This window comes from Heliconius melpomene, chromosome 3 (assembly GCF_056956725.1).
Source record: "Heliconius melpomene rosina isolate 202511_hmr_F chromosome 3, ASM5695672v1, whole genome shotgun sequence".
Classification (NCBI taxonomy): domain Eukaryota; kingdom Metazoa; phylum Arthropoda; class Insecta; order Lepidoptera; family Nymphalidae; genus Heliconius; species Heliconius melpomene.
Window position 1 is genome coordinate 1,019,065 of NC_140391.1, and position 20,073 is coordinate 1,039,137.

The 20,073-nt window shown below is 30.0% G+C and overlaps 3 protein-coding genes across 6 annotated transcripts; 2 read left to right on the forward strand and 1 right to left on the reverse strand.

Annotated features, from left to right (window-relative positions):
* Positions 1-127: 127 nt before the first annotated feature.
* mRpL1 (mitochondrial ribosomal protein L1) lies at positions 128-3,978 on the reverse strand. Of its 2 annotated transcripts, none has more exons than XM_085207503.1 (8): positions 3,834-3,978; positions 3,685-3,737; positions 3,442-3,569; positions 2,751-2,964; positions 2,123-2,290; positions 1,363-1,596; positions 827-924; positions 128-319 (listed from the first exon to the last, which is right to left on the reverse strand). In XM_085207503.1, exons 1-8 carry the CDS (start codon positions 3,850-3,852, stop codon positions 190-192), a joined length of 1,044 nt encoding a protein of 347 aa, XP_085063629.1. In that variant the 5' UTR covers positions 3,853-3,978; the 3' UTR covers positions 128-189. The 2 variants fall into 2 exon arrangements, with proteins under 2 accessions (XP_085063629.1, XP_085063628.1); XM_085207502.1 differs by having other exon boundaries at positions 3,685-3,752; positions 3,834-3,931.
* Positions 3,979-4,502: 524 nt separating this feature from the next.
* Positions 4,503-13,379, forward strand: LOC146539786 (uncharacterized). Its single transcript, XM_085207501.1, has 11 exons — positions 4,503-5,417; positions 5,799-5,932; positions 6,084-6,213; positions 6,486-6,651; positions 7,633-7,813; positions 8,508-8,625; positions 9,002-9,122; positions 9,459-9,578; positions 10,070-10,358; positions 10,656-10,773; positions 11,225-13,379. Exons 1-11 carry the CDS (start codon positions 4,644-4,646, stop codon positions 11,477-11,479), a joined length of 2,406 nt encoding a protein of 801 aa, XP_085063627.1. The 5' UTR covers positions 4,503-4,643; the 3' UTR covers positions 11,480-13,379.
* A 699-nt stretch (positions 13,380-14,078) lies between these two features.
* Positions 14,079-19,806, forward strand: Mpc1 (mitochondrial pyruvate carrier). Of its 3 annotated transcripts, none has more exons than XM_085207706.1 (4): positions 14,079-14,217; positions 14,535-14,606; positions 14,715-14,815; positions 18,410-19,806. In XM_085207706.1, the coding sequence occupies exons 2-4, from the start codon at positions 14,539-14,541 to the stop codon at positions 18,580-18,582; spliced, it is 342 nt and encodes a 113-aa protein (XP_085063832.1). In that variant the 5' UTR covers positions 14,079-14,217; positions 14,535-14,538; the 3' UTR covers positions 18,583-19,806. The 3 variants fall into 3 exon arrangements, with proteins under 3 accessions (XP_085063832.1, XP_085063833.1, XP_085063834.1); XM_085207707.1 differs by having other exon boundaries at positions 14,216-14,342; XM_085207708.1 differs by lacking the exon at positions 14,079-14,217 and adding an exon at positions 14,272-14,316.
* The last annotated feature ends 267 nt before the right edge of the window (positions 19,807-20,073 follow it).

Here is a 20,073-nt window from a genome sequence, read left to right on the forward strand (position 1 = left end):
ACGTATAGATCATATAAGAATTTAAATTATATTCATTCATTTAATAAAATTTCAATACTTTAATAAAAAATAATAAGGAGAAATAGTTAAACAATGTAAATAGGGAAATACAATGAAAAGAAACATATGATTTTTATATTACTTTATTTTTAACTGACAACTATTCAAAATCTAAATAATATACATATACTAAGCTTTAGCGGCAATTTCTTCTTCGTCGTCACTCTCCTCTTGCACTTCTTTAGAGAGAGTGCGATCAACGTGAGCAAATGGATCTATCTTAAATTTTTCTGAAGATGGAGGACTAGTTATGAAACATCTGTGTAAAAAACATAATATATATATTTTTTTCCTCGTTTTTTATTAAAGAGTAATTGAGCTGCGGACATGTCCACTCTCCTTTTTCCATAATATATATTTTTTTCATATGTTAGAAAATTTTAAAAGTTCACTTTTAAACTAAGAATTCATAATTCATCACCCACAACCCCATATAACACCAGAGAAGCTAAAGGTGGTTTGCCTTGATGTTTTGAGGTAGAGATATGAGTATATGCGCTTTATGAAGGACCCTTATTGTACCCTAAGGATATTCAAACTCTTTAAATTAGCATGACACAACCTATCCAAACTCAAAATGACTACTAACTGCCAAATTGTAAATATATTTTAGAAATCAAAGCAGGCTTTTTATTAACTATATAGATTTTCTTCTGTACCCCTTGCCTCGCCTTTTACTGTATCAGACCGACATTACAAGTTTAATAAAGTTGACCTTAAATGCCTAATAATAAATGTTTATGGTTACACCATTTAATTTTTTTACCTTGTAATAAAAAGGCCATCACGTTTAGGGCGCGCAGATTGTATATCTTTTAGCAAACAATCAATATTCTCTGCTACTTGTTTGGCGTCCATATTTATCTGTAGCATAATAAAATAAAAATTCGATTATTTTCTTTGCAAGTGAACAGTACTTCAGAAAGGTTAACTTCAGAGCGGCCATGACTCGTCGACCGCACTTTATTATTCACATGGTCTGCATATGTACTATAGTAATGACGCTGGTTAAAAATACAATTTTAAAAATTCTGTCTTAAAATTGTATTGTTTTACACAACATCCTAACATTTAGGTATATTTACGTATATTTTATTTAAGTAATAATTGAAATTATATTATCTTCATAAATTTATATTCATATTCCACTAATTTAAAAAAATACCATTATTGAACTGCTTAATTTCTCCAAAGCTGTAATTTATTTAAAATAAAAAAGTAGGCAATACTACTAAAACAAAAAATATATATAAAACTAAATTTAAAAAAAAATCACAATTAAAAAAAAAAAAATAACATTACCCTCCCAATAGGAACTTCGACGGAACCAAAATTTTGTTGATTCTCATCTTTGTTAACCCTGTACTGTATGCCGGCCGCAAACTTCTTCACTAATTCACATATATTGGGGTCTAAAGTACCGGCTCTCACGTTAGGAAAACGTCTCTTCATTAAACCTCTTATTGGTACTAAGTCGGTTAAAATATTAGGGTGTGCTATTACGTAGTCGTAGTCGCCGACTTTTATTTCACCTTCCTGTGATATAAAATTTAATATTTAGGTAGGTAGTACTAGAGGACCTTAATTTTAACATACTCCATTAGCTACGCAAACAAACCCTAACTGGCGAGATTTTTTTTCACTAATAATTTCGTTAGCATAATGTTAAGACACTTCGCGTCTTAAGTGGAGAGCGTCTTACTTTCCGCTAAATTCTAGAGGCAATTCCAAACACGGCGCTTTGGCTCGACACCAGAGCGAAAAAAAATAAAATCAAATATTTATTTTCTTGAATGGGAATCGAAAAATCAACATGTCAAATTGCATAACGTCGGTTTTGAGTGTACTATCAGTTCGGTAAATTGGTTCTTACAATTTCAAAAATTTATTTATATTCTCTGTAATAAATGTATAAATAAAATAAATGTCAACTTTCTATTTTTTTAACACTTTCCAATGCTAAATATATATAACGAAATAACAACAACATTTAGCATTTATTTCATAATTACCATATTTATTCTCACATACATCTTGTATACAAATTACTAATAAATCTCACCTGAATTTTCTTAATCAAATCAGTGCTACCAACTTTAGTGGCTCCGGCCTCCTCTACCTGTTTAGCCAATTCAGGTCCCTTACAAAATGCGAGGATAGTCCTTTCTTCTTCACGGGGGAAAAAATGGGGTAAGAGGGCTAAGCGTGTAAAGTTGTCTATGTAACGATTCTGTAATATAGAGATTACTTTTTAAATTTTTCTTTCAGCCTCACATTTTATAATTTCACTCTTTATCGTACATATAGCAAATATAGCATAAGCAAAAGAAACCTAGTTTTAAGGCACTCAGTAAGGGACAATTTTATTGTAGGCATAGTGAGGTATTTAATCATTTCCCCGAGTGAGAATCGAACACAAAACAATAATGAGGAAGGCAAAAAAAATTTGTTAAATATAATCTCAGAAATCATATTAATTAAAAAATTACAGAAAATTATTATTAAATTACATTATATCTATACAAATATAACTGAAAACTATGTTTCCTGAATACCCTAACCCCAGGAATTGCTGGTTCAAATAAAAAAATCTTTTGTGTTGCAATGTAATAAACTTCATAGAGTGAATATTATAAATGTGTCACCTTATTATTTCCAAATATTGTCAATAAATATCTCTAATAAACTACCTTTTTAACAGCTTCCATATTCATTTCAACTTGTGCATAAATATAAGAATCCATAGCATTATACATGGTTGGGTGATGGGTCTCCTGGTGAGCTTTAACCGCATCCTCGGCAGTGTAAATAAGCCAACGATAGTACTGCATTGGATATACATCATCATTGGATATTGATTTGTAAGAATCATCTTGATGTTTATTTATGTGGACTGTTGTTGTTCTGAAATAGATTTAATTAGTATTTTATCAGCCTTACATTGTTTTTTTATATAGCATGGTTAGGTATATGTAAAGATAGGCAAAGGTAGGTAAACCACTCCAGCCACCAAGCATAATTAAGTATAATTTTATGTCCAGCACTCTGTTGAAATGATACTTTGTCTTGTCACCAGAGCAAGGATATATTCAAACTCATAATGGTCTCATAACAGTCAGTGATTATGCAGTTACAGCTAATTTCTTATTTAGTACTTAAAAGTTTTATAAGTAATCAACTTAAATATTGAAAAAAATTAAAACATCAATGAAAAGAAAAATAAAATATGCAAATAAAAAACAAACATGAGTATTGATAGAGTTATATAAGAAAAAGATAATATCATATCATAAACATTTATAAAAAAAAATACAAATGAAAAGAATTTTATATGTTAATTTTTTTGGCATAGTTTAAAAATTCATCAATTAAAATACTTACTTTCTTCCTCTTTGGTTATGCGGAATGAAGCCCACCTTAGTGATTTCAACTTTTACTTTCTTTGCTCGGGCTTTTGCCCTGGTTCCTTTTCTAGCTGCATAATAAACTGGACCACTATGGATGGATTTCTTAAAAAGATATATTTTCACACATTAGTAATAGTTTTACTTTAATAAAACTATTACTAATGTGTGAAAACTAACTATTTTATTATTATATATATTTATTAATGCTTTTACTTACAAAAACAGGTGCGTTAGATTTTTGTAGACATAAAGTAGTATTAAATAGGGAACCTGAAATAATATTTCCTTATATTTATTCAATTTGCCATTAATAGATAACAATAAATAAAACAGTATAAATGGTTTTTTTCCTGCTTTTAAACTTACGAAATAACGTCCCAGCCATTATATATAGCTAAATTCAGGATATGAATTATTGAATAATATTTATTATGAAGAGCTACTTCAAGTTAGGTTATGAATAGACATAGACAATTTACTAAATTTTATTTACCTACATTGCACATATATGTCAAAGGTCAATTGAAAATTTAAATTATATGGGAAAATTCTTCTCAGGCAAGTTTTGTAAAGAACTCTAACACCGCAGCTTTACAATAAAATAGATTTTTAAATTTAAATGTACAAAAACAAAAACTAATTATTAAAAAAAAACTAAAAATAAAAATCAGCTTCACGCTGTATCCCGCACACAGCAGGGTAGGCAGAGGGAACCTAATCCTGGAGGCATTGCTTGTTGAGTGGCGGAACTCAACGCCGCTCTTTAGCCTCGATATCAGAGCGAAGAAATGAAAATATGTTGATTGAACCTACAACCGTCGTGTGTAAGCGTGCGTTTGTACCTCTGAGCCACGACGGCCTCAAAAAAATACTAATTTAAAATACTCATTATTATTAAAAATATGTAGTCTATGTGTCGTTATATTTATAAACTATGAATACTATCTGTGGGTTGGGTAAATCTATTCTGTGGTGTTAAGTTAAGCAACGGGCAAGCTTTTCGACTTATTCGTTTCCGTCAAATCAAAACAATCGGTCGGTTACCCGTAAAGCCTTACGATAGTTGATAATACTTACAAATTACAACAAACAATGCAGAATACGTAAATAATGAATTAACTTAATGATTCTGTGTGATATTAATATTAAAGAACAGTGTTGACTGTGGTTTAAAACATGGAGAAACTCAATTGGACGTTATTGTTAATTTCTTTATGTGTTTTGCTTTGGGGTGTGGCCGGGCAATATGAATGGCAAATTCGCGATGCTTTCGATGATATTCGAGGTAGGATGGATAAAATAAATGCTGACAATTGTTATATTGCTCACGTGGATGATCTTGCTCTACCAAAGGACTCCGTTTCTCATCATCCTGACGTGAAAGAAATAAACATTAACCCTGTGTTTGCAAATCGTACTGCAATGTTGCATTTACACAATATGGCTTTGACTAGAGCTTTCTTTTGGAGCTATATTTTACAGTCGAGATTTATTCGGCCTGCAATAAATGACACTTACGATCCCGGAATGATGTACTATTTTTTGTCTTCTGTGGCCGATGTATCAGCTAATCCCTACATAAACGCTAGTTCTGTATACTTTTCTCCAAACATGTCATATACGTCGTCTTATCGTGGATTCTTCAATAAAACATTGCCTAGATTCGCTCCACGAGCATTGAGAGCTGACGATTTTAATGACCCTGTACATTTACAAAAGATATCAACATTAAACACATTCTATGTAGAAGATCTAGGCGCATTTGATCCCGATAGTCTTTCAAAGGATTATACATCAGATTTCTATAGAACAAATGAGTGGTACAAACTTTTATTACCCGACAAAGTTGAGAAGAGACATGACACTAAAACAACATACCAAGTTGAAATAAGATATGCAAACAATACTAATGAGACATTCACATTCCACGGACCTCCCGGGAGTGATGAGGTTTGTATAGTTTATATACTTTTGTTATTAATGCAAAAAATATGGGTTTTATTTTCATTCTGGAAATTAAGTATTTTCCTTTCATCATTGTCGTAAGAAAACAAAGAGTACTGCATTTATTTCCTACATTCGAGACATAGTCACTAGTCTAAAATAGGTGGAAAGCAAGGATGTATGTTTATCTTAATACTACTATATTCCCTCTGCCTACTATCTTAAAGTTAGTATGTTAATTGAAAGCTGGTTTTATAATATAGCATAACATATTATGCAAATATCATTTAAATTCAAAATTGGGTCAAATTTAAAATTACAATTTATTCCATTTATACTTATATAGTAATTTATTTATTATATATTTCTTTAATTATCTGTAAACAGTTACCAGGTCCTGTGAACTGGACTAAACCTTATTTTGACTGTGGAAGACTTAACAAATGGCTTGTGGGTGCAGTATCACCAGTTGCCGACATCTATCCTCGTCATACGCAGTTCAGGCATATTGAATATCCAACGTAAGTAGAAAGTGGAGAATAGAGAGACTAGATTCCCCTTTGCCTACCCTATAACCGAAACTAAAAAAAATGGCATGTAAAATGTGACAGATGTAAGTTCCCTTCCCATTAAATAGTAAAATATAATTTTTGTTTTTACATTTTTTTACAGATACACAGCAGTAGTTGTAATGGAAATGGACTATGACAGAATAGATATTAATCAATGTCCGCCGAGTGCGGGCAACGACAAGCCTAACAGATTTGCAGATACCTCACGGTGTAAAAATGAAACAACTGAGGTTAATTATATGATTATTTTAGTGTATTATTCAACACTATTTTGTCAACCAGAGTAGGGAAATGATTTATTCCTCTCAGCAAGGATAAGCAACAAAGACAATATTGAAAATATTAAAAATTCCATCAATTCAAATATTAAATATTTTCCCTTTACAAGAATCGAACCCACAAATGTCTTGTTTACAGTCGTATTCTTGTACCCTTTGAAAATGATCAACTCTACAATATTAGAATAGGAAACAGAAATATTGAATATTATTATTATTTTCAGTGTGAACCATTACACGGCTGGGGTTTTAGACGTGGTGGCTATCAATGCAGATGTAGACCTGGATATAGATTACCAGGCATAGTGAGGCGGCCATTTTTGGGTGAAATTGTGGAACGAGCTACTTCAGATCAGTATTACAATAATTTTGATTGTTTGGAAATTGGATGTGAGTTTTTTAATAGACATAAATCTATACATGTATTGAAAATGTGGCTGATTAGTGTATGTACATGCAATGTATATGAAATTTACTATTTGTGGGAAAAAACTTATTGGGGACATTTATCAATGTAATAAGATGATGGAAATTGAATGATTTTTAAAATTGTTTGGTTTTGTGCACACTAATCTCAGAATAGCTTAACTGATTTGAACTAATTTTCATATTTAATATTTTTTTTTATTTCAATAATTTCATTGATAAAAGCATTATAATAAATTTCATTTCCACATATGACAATTCGGCCATCTTTAATATTTAACATAGTTGGTTTTTTCTAATGTTTCAAAAGGCACATTATATTAATGTAAACAAAGCTATATAGGTTTTTAAACTACATCGTTTATTTAATTAGGAAAATACAATTACTCATAATGTATAAAGATTAAAAATATCAATTTATTATCTCTTTTCCTATCATAATATAACATTATGTTTATATAAAGGTCAAAGTTATAATATAAACATTTTTTATATGTTCAATTAATTTATAGTAATGCCCAATTGCACAAGCATGGGTTTGATTCTCACTTGGGAGAATTATATTTTTATTTTCCTTATCTTTTCACTTTAGTAAACAAAGTGTGAGCTTGCCGCTCAGCAAGCAATTAGATGAAAATTGGATGGTGGGGAACAGTGTCTTAACACTATATTCCCTCTGCATAGCCTACTTAACAGGAACTTTATTATACCTTTATATTAATTCTTTATTAATATTATATTGATCCCTACATGGCACAGTGGCATATGACTAAACATATTATATTTTGATTTATTTGCTACGATAACGAGGCAAAGCTCGGTGTGGAGTTGCGCCATTCAACACACAGTGCTCGAGAATTCTGCTGAAAGTGAGGAACAAAGTGTGTTTATCTTAGGTACCCAGGTTTCTTCCGTCTATCCTTAAATAATAATAATACATTTTAGGGATCCAAAAGCTGCCAGTCCAATGGGAGAAGGCCCATCCATTCATAAGAGCCATCTATGCGGATAAATATTACGAATATGTAAATGCGACCAGCGGACCAGCCTCCTTACACACTGAGAGAATAAATGTATATGAAGTCATCAATTTTATCAAAAGTGTACAACCTGATAATTGTAGCTTGTAAGTATTTAATTATAATAGAATAATAAATCTTTATTTTAAGAATAAAATTAAAAAAATACAATTTATATAGACTACCAATAAATTGCTGACATGATATAATTATAAAATTTTTAAATTATGACTCTTAAGATAAATATATTTTATTGTATCTTACTTCTCAATAGGCGTGTCTTAATTACTATACTAATATTGTAAGTGTAATACATATTTGTTTCACTTTCACGCAAAAACTACTGAATTTATTAGTAGTTAGTGCGTAGGTCACCAGTATGATAATAAAATTACATAAAAAAAGATGGTGAATGAACTGGGTATAGGTTTAATCTCAGTATGGGGTGTGTATTATTTTAATTTCTGAAATAAAGTAAAAAAAAATGCAGGATATTGAGATTCTCCTTTAAATAGATACATGTCTAAAATTGTCTGAAAAGTAGAGAATGCAATGTTCTTTCGCTCTGTTGTATGTGGGATACAGTGTGAAGTTGAATGTACTATATGTAAAATAATTTATTGCGGGTTTTAAATTCTTTCTCTCTTTCTTTTTCTCTGTGGTTTGTATTTTACATGATCTATATAGCTCAAGGGGAAACTCAACTATTAATTGTCTAATGTGACTGTTAAGTATAGTAAAGAACAAAATTCAAAATATTTATATATAAATTAAGTATAAATAATATATACATTTTTTCAGATACAACCCTTCAGATTTAATATTAAATGGTGATATAGCGTATGGTGCAGAGGAGCAGTTTGAAAATCAAGCCAAGATGGCAGTGCGATTGGCTAATTTTATTAGTGCTTTCTTACAGGTAATTGTTTACCGTATATTATTATTATTTTACCTGTAACTTCGTGACTTTGGAAATAAGTATGAGTTTTATATGAAATTGGCATCTAACCGATACAGTGGACAACCTCGAAATAATTGTTTCAGCTTCTCACTGTATCCGGCACATAGCAGGATAGGCAGAGGGAACCTAGGACTCCAATCCCATTAAGACACTTCCGTGCCCCAATATTCCGCCGAATTTTGGTAGCATTGCGTGTTGCACGGCGGAACTGTACTCCGAACATTTCTATTGAAACAAATAGTCTGGGATTTTCAAAGTAACTATTAAGCTAAAGTTAAGTGTTATTTTAGATAATATAATGTAAATGTTTTAAAAGTTGTTAAATTAATTCTAGGTGTCAGATCCAAAAGAAGTTTTCAGTGGTACTCGAGTGGCGGACAAACCCCTGACTGAGGATCAAATGTTGGGAGAAACTTTGGCTATAGTACTTGGTGATTCTAAAGTTTGGTCCGCTGGTGAGAATAATTCATTTATGTATAAAAAAGGCCTTGATTTATTCTTGATTCCCCATTTATTTAATAGATCTCTTATATTAAGATTTGAACATATAAGTACTATGTATAACATTTGTGATACATCACCCCTTCAGAACAAAAGTGATTAAAAAAGTTAAAAATTATAAATCCCACAGAATCTGATAAGCAGCATATTTGATCATGTCAAAACTAAAAGTTAAAGAAGTGAAGCCACTAGAAAAAATCTCAAAAGTGAAATTGGAATCCACTATTTTTAACATACATTTTAGACACATTAATAATGTCATGTGCTTTATTAAAGTTTTTTTTTTCTAGGTACATATTGGGATAGAAATAAGTTTACGAACAGAACGTTTTTCGCGCCATTCGCCTACAAAACTGAGTTGAACACGCGTAAATTCAAATTGGAAGATCTGGCTAGAGTTAATAAGACAGGTATGTTATATTTTTTTATTTTTAGTCGCCTTTTTATTTTTGTTTTTAGTCGCCCTTTTGTATGTTTAGATGTCGCCATTTTGTTTTCTTTACTGTAGCGCAGTAGTACAGCGTGGACGAAAGAAAGAAACTGTAGCTTGTGTAGGTTCTTCTCAGTTGGTCATAAAGTTTAATTGAATTTGTGATTAATTATTCGATGTTCAAAAAAAGGAACTTTCAGGACAGAAATTTGGACACCTAGTGTTACGACACTCTGTCCCTATTAAGACATTTCCGTCGAACTCTGGAGGCATTACGTGTTGAGTGGTGGAACTCAACGTCGCGCTTTGCCTCATTACCAGAGAGAAGAAATGAAAATATAAAATATATCAATCCTTCGAGTGGGAATCGAACCCACAACCATCGTGTTTATAGTCGCATCCTTGTGCTAATGCCAACAGCCTCAGAAACGGAATAAGATTAGATATTAAATATTCATTATATACTTACAGAGGATGTATACACAAACAAGCCGTGGTTCCAATTCCTAAAACAAAGATGGTCTACCAATTTCGACAGCCTAGAGAAATTCTTTCTCAAAATGAAAATACGTGACGATGAAATGGGGAAATATTTGAAACAATACGAGAGATATCCAACATTTTATAAAGCTGCTAACTTACACCACGGACATTGGACTCAGCCTTATTATGATTGTAGCGGTAGTCTAAAACAATGGGTTATTACTTATGCTGCACCATTCTTTGGTTGGGATAATGTTAAAGTTAAATTGGAGTTTAAGTGAGTTTGAGTTTTGTTTTAAAGTGACAAAAAATATTTAAAAAAAAGTATTCAAATTTGAATGTAGTTCCATCATGTAAGTGCTCTAATCACTAAGCCATATGTTCTTATCAAGGTATCTTGATTGATAAGAATGTGGCAAAAGTTTCAATGGTTTCTTAGAGACGAGGGTTTGAATCCTGTTATGTGCAAAAATTTTGTATGTTTCTAAATATATTTTTTAAAGTATGTATCAATATTTCTACTTGTCTTAAATTATCTTAAATTTTATATACTCAATTTTATTTGTATTTTCAGGGGTGTTGTGGCAGTGACAATGGCATTAATGTCCTTAGATATAAACCAGTGTCCGGACAAGTATTATGTGCCTAATGCTTTCAAAGGCACTGATAAGTGTGATAGAAGTTCCTCCTATGTAAGTTATTGCTGTATATTTTATTAGTTTTACAGCAGGGTTTGCAAAGGGAACTGAGGAACCTAGTGTAAAGATACTCCGCCCCCAGTAAGACACATTCTGACTGAATGTGGGATAATTACTTCAGAAATATCTAAAGTTCAACTAAGAAATATCGATTTTTAAGCAAAATTTATATCCCATTAACTTTGACTAAATTACTTTATGTATTAATAATAAATTGCTTCTGATTTTATTATTACCTTGTGTTTCCTGGTGGCGTACGTCGTACAACTGAAAACACGACGGTTGTGGGTTTGATTCTCACTTGGAGAAAGGTTTTTTTTTCGAAAATCGTCACTCTATGACAAGACAAAGCGGTCTCAAAAAATGAGTTTTAACACTAGGTTCAATTTGCGTAAGTAAAAAATATTTCCTATTTCTTTCCACTTATTTCGTATGTTTTTTGCAGTGTGTACCAATACAAGGTCGCGGGTTCGACACCGGCGGTTACAAATGCGAATGCCTCCAAGGATTTGAGTACCCATTTGAGGACCCCATAACATACTATGACGGCCAAATAGTTGAAGCCGAATTCCAAAACATAATAGAGGATAAAGTGACGAGAATTGATATGTTTAAATGTAGGTTGGCAGGTGCTAGTAATATACAAGTTAGTTTTGTCATGTTGGCCATATTGTTGACGTTTTTATGGAAAATTAGGTAAAATATGGTAATTTTTGGTTTACCTTAAAATGTTTGTGTTTGTTTTCGGATGGTTTCAAGTTTTTGTTTGGTGTCAAGATGGTATTTTAATGTAAAAGATTAAAATAAATTAAGAAAAGTATGATTGAAATATTACTGAATATCTGCGCTAAAATTACAAGAACAAGAATATACAAAATGAAAAATGGGACATGTAATGTAGTATGGAAAAATATGCTTAACATATATTTCTAGAAAGGATATCTCAAAAACATTACAAACAATTTATATGAAAAACCATTGAAAAAAACATTTCAAGGTTTACTATAATATATTATTTTTTTTACTAGTAATTCAGTTTGTTAAATAAGATTAAAAAAATATCGTATTTTATCATTTTTATAATATGTATCTATAAAGAACATCACCAAAAAGTATTGAATGTTAATTTTAATAGATAAATATGGCAATACTAAATAATTTCAAATTATCTTTTATATTATGAATCTCATATGTTATAATTATATTATTTTTATATTTTTTGATATAATATTGTAATGTAAGTTGTAAAGTGTGGATACAACATTTTTCTTATTTTTATTATAGTTAATATGTTCAGTATATACCTTATTAATATTTTTTTAATGAATCTCGATATTAATATTTGGTACCGTAAGTGCTATCATTCAAGATAAATAAGTGTTACGTGTTCTATTTAAGGAAATCTGTAAATTATGTCACACGATTTTTATAATTTTATGACCCCTTAGTACAGCTGGTCATGTTTGTCACATCCTATTTAATGACATCACATATTTTGCAATTTTTATACATAGAAAAAAAAACGAACATCTTGTTTTTGTACTTTAAATATTATAGTTTTAATGTGATGTAACGAAATGTCCCTTGTTGTGCAACCTCACACACTGTCGACCCTCTTTAAATCCATTTAACTTGTGTCGTAAATGATGTTCAGCAAGGTCGACGAAAAGTGACCGCTCTGAAGTTAGAACTTTCTAAACTTTTGCGTATTGTACACTCGATAAGGAAATAATCAAAAGTAAAAATTATTTGGAAACCTCATGGGGGTTATGACTGGTTGACCTTACTGTACGCATTTTTTACTTGATAAATAAAAAAAAACTTGTTCTGGGTAGTTCATCGTTTTTAAGCAATAGCACAAAGATGGAGAAATCTGATAATTTTATTATATTATCTTTTATAAAGTATTTTGTTATAAAATGCTTATAATAGTGTCAGCACATTTTCTTAATAGTTTACCTAGTACAAATTAAAAACTTTTTTACTTTAGTTGAAACTATTATCTTTTAACTATTAAGGTAAGGTTTTCAACTATTAAGGTAACTAATAAAAATTTACATTTTAGTACTCTTTATTTTATCTATCTGTAGTACAAAATTTAGTAAAGTTTGAACTTTACTCCATTTTGGACTGCAGTTTCAATAAAATGATATGCAAATTAATTGCTTAAAGAATATGAATATTTCTTATATTTAATGTTTCATATATATTCTATTAATTCTGCATTTATGTAGTGTAATCACTTTTTGCATTTAGGGCTACTTACTATAAGTAATATAATTATTTTCTTCTCAGTTTGTAATCTCATTTTTTAAATTTGTTATTTTTAATATATATTTAACTTTTTATAGAAGATCTATATTTTACGTATTTTAATTTAATAAAACATTATTTTACTTAGACAGTTTCTGGACCATTAAAGGAATTTAAAAAATATTGTATTCTTATATACCTGTAGTATAGATTTGTATTATATTAGATTATAGATTGTATGTCTATAGGTAATATGACTTAAATGTAACATTCCAAAGGTCTTCAAAGCCGTCCATTTTCAAGTGCCTTTTTATATATTTTTCTTAATAAATCCCACGTGAGTAGTAGTAATGTTGTTTTATTTAATCGTTTCTTTCATACATGTGTTCTGGTATACTAGAAAATTTATAAAGAATATATAAATATTATGGCTAGGATGATAGTTTAACTTATATTTTCTAAGAAAAAAAGAGATATTACTTATTTATTGAATAGAATTCTTAATATCTAAAACTAGCTATAACTTTATAATTTTTATATTTATTATATGGAGAATGGTCACTTACTTGTGCTCCGACATAATATTGTGGCGTACGTAAACTAAGACTCCAATTAAACCAACATATAAAGTTATGTAAATAATCAAATATAATATTATTGCTGTCTTTACTAAATTCATTTTTTTTTGGTCGGATGGCAAGATTTCCAGTTATTTTTTTAAATTTAACATGTTTTTATTTATTTTATTGTAGGAAATAGAAATTTGGATGGTTTCAATGTTGTCACTATGACTGTTTGCAGCTTAAGGTCAGTGTATATTTTTTATCATATTTTAGTATTATTAATTTCATGATATTAACGGAACATTAATACGATTTTACCAATAGTAACATGAAATAAGAAAATCTGTTAAAAAATATTTTAGTTAAATGATTAATTTAATACTCAAAAATAATAAATATTTTAAAAATAGTAATTTTACATATTAGTCTTAATTATATATTTTATTGTCATAATTTTGTTTGTCATACTTTCCGAACGAGCCCTTATCAATTATCAGTTGACATTGTACTGACAGTGACAGCTATAGCGCTTTTAAACTTGAGGAGGAATTCGTGTAGATTTCCTCTAAAATATTATTAAAGACGTGTTTTCTCACTGATAACGCAATAATAAATTTAAAAGGTATCAAAATGATGTTTTAGAAATAACTTTCCATTCATCTTTATTTGAAATAACCGTGAAGAAGGTCTCAACCTTGACATCTATTGAAAAAGTGAACACGTAATAATATGCATAGAAATTAAAATGTATGAGTTCTAGCGGCATGTAGATTAAGAATATAGCTTATATTTTAGTTTATTTACTTGTTATATAATCATTGTTTTTTTTATATATTCATAAACTTCATTTTTGAGTGTTATAATCTAATTATTATCATTTTTTATTGTGTTAAGGTAAACAATATTTAAAATGCAATTTTTATATGTTTTTTATTACAGCAAAATGAGTGCACTAGCAAAGAAATTAATTGATCAGCTGAAAAGCAAAGAATTTAGAGAATATTTAATGAGGTAATTTATTTTAATTAAAAACTTACATTATAATTAATAAGAGTAATCTCTTAATTTAAATTTATTTAATTATATTTTAATTACTTTTTAATATTTTTTATATTTCAGCACCCATTTCTGGGGTCCTGTAGCAAATTGGGGAATACCATTGGCCGCCATTGCTGACACCAAGAAGGATCCTAGCTTTATTAGTGGCAAAATGACTGTTGGTATGATAAAGACACAATTCAGTATATATTTAAACTACTATATACATCATAAATGTTTTTTAGATAAATATTTATCCAGTGTCAGCTCAGTGTTTTCACAGTAGACATTGTAGGATTCAAACTCAACTCCGAGGAATGAATTACTATCATTCTAGTCCCGTTACCAAGGTTTTTTAGTTTATTTAATTTGAAGATATAGATTTATAGATTTTTTGACGCAGTAAACAAAAAGTCTAAAGATGGACTAGAGACATGGTTTGTGGAACACTGAAAGAACAATAATGATTATGCAAGATGAACTTTAGTAAAAATTTATCATTTAAATGATTTTTCAATACTTGTTTTAAGACATTGCTTTGCCAATATCTGACAATATCTGATATATCTACAGACAATGTTTAATAAACATGTACATATTGTGTTAACTTACAATTCCACAGAATGTCCTAAAGAAAACATTAATCATTTTTAACTATGCTATTTAATAACAATTTCAAACTCATGAACAAACTGACCAGGAATAGTCTTATAGTTAATTATTATACAGTCATAGTATGAAGCAAAAGGTATAACAAATTTTTTTTTTTAATCTTTTATCTGACTTACATTTAGGTCACAAGTCTGAGGTACTGGCCCAATAGGAATATCATAGATAGGCTTTGGTACAATGAATTCATGAATTGATAGTTTGTTTCTTCTTATGTAAATTGTTACATAGGGCACAGCAACTGACTGCCAGTCCGCTGAATTCCTGAGTCATTGCGTATTGACTTGTGGAATTCAACTCTTTACCAGAATGAGGAAATGAAAATATGGAAATGTATGGTATGGAAATCAAACGCACAATCTGTTGCGTTGACACACGCTTGTACCTCGGTGCCCCATCTAGCCTCAAAATAAAAAAAATATGAGGCCATCTTGGTGTAGTGGCACAGTGGCTGATTGTAGATACAGCGGTTAGATTCCCACTCATTGGAATTAATTATTTTCATTTCCACTCTTTGGTAACAACATAGAGTTCGGTATGGAGTTCTTAACTCAACACAATGTCTAAGAGATTTGCAAAAAGTATATATCAATTAATAATTTGAGGTCACCTTACATTTAATATTATGCCTTGAATAGATTGTTCAAATTATTTATTTATATTATACAGAGATACTAGTTACAATTGTGATAACAGATTAATTATTTTTAAGGCAAAATTTAAATAAAACAGCCAGATAAATACATTTTGCAGATATTTTGTAAATGAACATTGTTTAACATACACGTTTTTTCAACTTCACGTTGTATTTCGAAGAACAATACGCACATAGAAGAGTATACATAGGGAATCTAGAGTACTGTCTTTACACTTCCCAGATAGGCAGAGATGTGTTATCCCGCTAATAGCAAAGTAGACAGGGAACAGTTCACCTCGACCGTTTAAGTAGCGTAACGCAACGCAGCATTTTGTTTTGTTATCAGAGCGGAAAAAAGTAAACGATAAATTTCCTCGAGTGGGAATCGAACCCCCAAGCGTTGCGTTTTTATATATAAACTATTTATATTTGCACCTGGTTGTCCAGGTTTCCCATTTATTCTTTGAAAATTTTTAACTTCATAATCTTATCTGACAATAACGCTTAGCAATAAATAAAAGAATTGTAGATTTTATGTTTATAGCTTTTAGCACTTTATATGAGTGTCTTGGTTTAGTTATTGTAAAGATAAATAAGATAAATATATAATAACAAAGTAAAAAAGTAAAATGTTCTTGAAAATACTCGAAATTGTGAGTACTTACACTAAGAGAAACATTCAGTTTATTTATGGAATAATTAGTCTTTAAAGTTGTCAAAATTGTATAGCAGGTTAGGCAAAGAGAAATTAATAAACCTAATTAAAAAAATATTCTGTTCCCCATTTTCCGTTCAAATTTCGAAACTACATAACATATTTTGCTTTATTACCAGAGTGAAAATATTTATTATATCATTTCCTCGAGTAGGAATCGAACACACGACCAGGCACGTTTATAATCACACGCTTATGCTCCTGCGCCACGACGGCCTCAAAATTATTTTAATACCTAGACTTAATGGCACTTAAATATTAATTGGTATCTTTACGTGTGACAGTAAAATTATTTTTAGTAAATTGGAAAGTGGCTTATTTTCCCAGTTCCATTAAAATTCTCTGTGGGAAATTAAACATTTTTTAAATCGAATATTGTAATTACGTATTGTCTCATTCGATGAGCAATTTAATATCGGAGTCGTCGAAGCGTGACTTAAGGCTAATTAAATATTTTAATTGTGTTTTTTATATATTCGGCGACTTTTACGTCCGTAGTTCAGAGATATACCTAAATCTTATTACCCTGGGGACCTAGTGTTAAAACACTCCGTTCCTTTAAGACACTTTCGATTCCAACTTACTATGGAACTCTGGAGGAGGCATTGAGTGCTCAGTGGAGGAACACAAAGCCCCGCTTTGCTTCGTTACCAGAGCGAAGAAGAGAAGCTCGAGTGCGAATCGAACCCAAAACCTGTCGGGACTGGCCTCACTTTTAGTAAACGTTCTTATTAAAAAATAACACGAAAAAAATCTACCTACAGTAAAAAATTCCGTTGCGAAATCAAAAGCAACAGCATAAAGCCTCTCCAGATAAAAACCGGCGCTAACAAGTGTTCGAAGATAAACGATATGAGATCCACGCTTCAATAAGATAACAGTGAATGCTATCTCCATTCCGTTTTCAGTGATTCTCACTTGAAATGATTAAATTAAATGGGGCCAGCTCTTATATTTTCGAAGGTATTAACTGAGTAACGCGAGGGTTGTGGGTTTGATTCTCGCTCCGGGGAATGTTTTATTTTATTTTTGCTCTTGCTTGTGGGGGAGGGTGGCGTTAACCGCCACTGTTTGTCTTGTTCCCAGAAATCAACAAGTCATCGCGTCATATTTCGAAAATTGGGAGATGAGTTGGGATTGGAGTGTGGCTGAAAGTTATTAATTTAAAATAATATCATATTTTTGGTTACCTAAACTTTTTTGACCTTTCAACTTTAATAGAGGTCTAATTCAAAATAAAAAAAGTAACTTATCGTTATCGTCCATTAGATAACGATGAGTGATGTATATTTATAACATTTTATATTTAATTAGTTAAGTCTTGAGAAAAAGAGGAAATAACTATAAAATTTTAGCCTCATGCTGCATCTCGCAGAGGGAACTTATTATCAAGACACTCTGTTCCCCACTTTCCGATTACACGATGTTGCCTCGCTTTATCTTGTTACGAGAGTCAGAGTGATCATATTCATCATATTTTTTTTATTTGTATTAAATATTTATAAATTTTACATATTACTCTATTTTGATGCATTATAACTTTATCGGAGTATATAAGATTTATTTATCGTAAGATGTTTATAAAATTAAATTTATATTCTAATTGTATTTTACAATATAGATATAAATAAGTTTTATTTGTTGTTATCAATTTTTTAATAAGAGTAGCAGGTTATAATACTGCTGTGTCCATTTTTTCAATCTTTATACTGTTTTTTTATAGAATCTTATATCATAAGAATATTTTTGTTTCAGCCTTGTCGCTATATTCTCTTATGTTCATGAGATTCGCCTGGAGAGTCAAACCGAGGAACATGCTGCTATTCGCATGCCATTTCACCAACGAATGTGCACAAATTACACAGGGTGTTCGATTCGTTAATTATTACTATATACAGGGTGAGGAAAAGAAAGAAGTTAAGCCTTAAGTTAAATAGATAATAGAGGGTAGTATAATATTTAATAGGTACAGTCGAAATGACCACAACGCTATAATTATGAGTTTGTTATCTGATTAGTATGGCAATCTATATCTGAGCACTTTTACATTGTATTGTCTGTGCAATATGACTTTTTACTATTTTTAATCTGTGCAATATTGTAAAATAAAAAAAATCTTAAATGGTCCAATACACACTTAATATGGAATATTGTGGAATGACATTGAATGGTGTCTTTTTGATATTAAATAGTAATCATATATTGGGCAATATATTTTAAATTTTTATTGAGTGTGTATGAGACGATTTTTATTCAATAATAGATTATATAGAGTTGAATATTATATAGAAACAAGCTTGCCAAATAGAAAATGAATTCAATTGTTAGTCGCCAAATGTATATTTAATAGATATTTTAAATATATCTAAAAAGATTAGATAAATAGATTTATAAAGTTAGTGTGCACTTAAAATATATTCTATGAACAAATACACAAAAATAAATGATGAAAATGTTTTATTAGTTAAGAAGAAAGCTTTTTAGTAAGAAAGTAAGGTACGTTATCTTGTACATATTTGTACGACATATGTAAGAGTATAATCATGTAATTTGGTGTAAAATTCTTTAACAAGAATCTTGTTTATAATCTGTGTGATATTTTTATGTATGCTAATATGTTATTTGACTATCAAAAAAATACTATTGAGATGAGACTATTCTTTAAGTCGTTGTTTACTTGTTAAAATAAACGAAAAAAAAGAATATTGCTAATATCTGAAGAATGATTTATAAAAGTAAACCTTTTTTATTACAAACATGCTGTATATAAAGCTGTTATAAGTGAAACTTTAAAATATATATTGTAGTTACTATTATATAGTTGATATTTTATAATAACTATCTTTGTATGTCCAATAGTTAAACATTGTACATTTTGTTATTTCTTTTTTTATAATAAGTCTTACTTCTATCTATTTATTTTCCCTATCTTTTGGGATTATATCTTACATCTTTATCTTAATTTGACTATAATTATTTAATTACACAATTGAATATTTTAAAATATTATGGCTGTTAAGAAGCGAGTTTTAGTATTTTTAACAAGTGACAAGCGTTGTGGTCATTACATTGTGACGCTGTTTGTGTACAAAAGTATATTTTTTGAATATTTATAACGATCATATCGAATTATACTCTATTGTTGATCTGTTTTATGGAGTTTTCTTTTTAGAACCACCTGTATATATACATATTTTTATATTGAGTTTTATAATTTTGAATTTGATATTGTCATTCTGACTTTACGCTGTATCATGTATATAGCAGGGTAGGCCGAGGGAACGTAGGGATGAGACATTCTGTCATGTTAAATATTCAAGACGTTGTGAGTTGCTTTATCTTGTTACCAGACCGGAAACCAGGAAATTAAATAATTCCTTCAACCGAGTGGATATCGAAACCACAACCGTCGCGTTACC

Excerpts from the sequence above, each read along its gene's own strand:
- LOC146539786 (XM_085207501.1), top strand. The coding sequence starts at position 4,644 with ATGGAGAAACTCAATTGGACGTTATTGTTAATTTCTTTATGTGTTTTG. Across the intron at positions 9,579-10,069 it reads GGCTAGAGTTAATAAGACAG|AGGATGTATACACAAACAAG; the intron begins GTATGTTATATT and ends ATATACTTACAG. Across the intron at positions 10,359-10,655 it reads AAAGTTAAATTGGAGTTTAA|GGGTGTTGTGGCAGTGACAA; the intron begins GTGAGTTTGAGT and ends TTGTATTTTCAG.
- Mpc1 (XM_085207706.1), top strand. The coding sequence starts at position 14,539 with ATGAGTGCACTAGCAAAGAAATTAATTGATCAGCTGAAAAGCAAAGAA. Across the intron at positions 14,607-14,714 it reads TTTAGAGAATATTTAATGAG|CACCCATTTCTGGGGTCCTG; the intron begins GTAATTTATTTT and ends TTTATATTTCAG. Across the intron at positions 14,816-18,409 it reads TAGTGGCAAAATGACTGTTG|CCTTGTCGCTATATTCTCTT; the intron begins GTATGATAAAGA and ends TTTTTGTTTCAG.
- mRpL1 (XM_085207502.1), bottom strand. Across the intron at positions 3,570-3,684 it reads AATCTAACGCACCTGTTTTT|AAATCCATCCATAGTGGTCC; the intron begins GTAAGTAAAAGC and ends TATCTTTTTAAG. Across the intron at positions 2,965-3,441 it reads CATAACCAAAGAGGAAGAAA|AACAACAACAGTCCACATAA; the intron begins GTAAGTATTTTA and ends AATCTATTTCAG.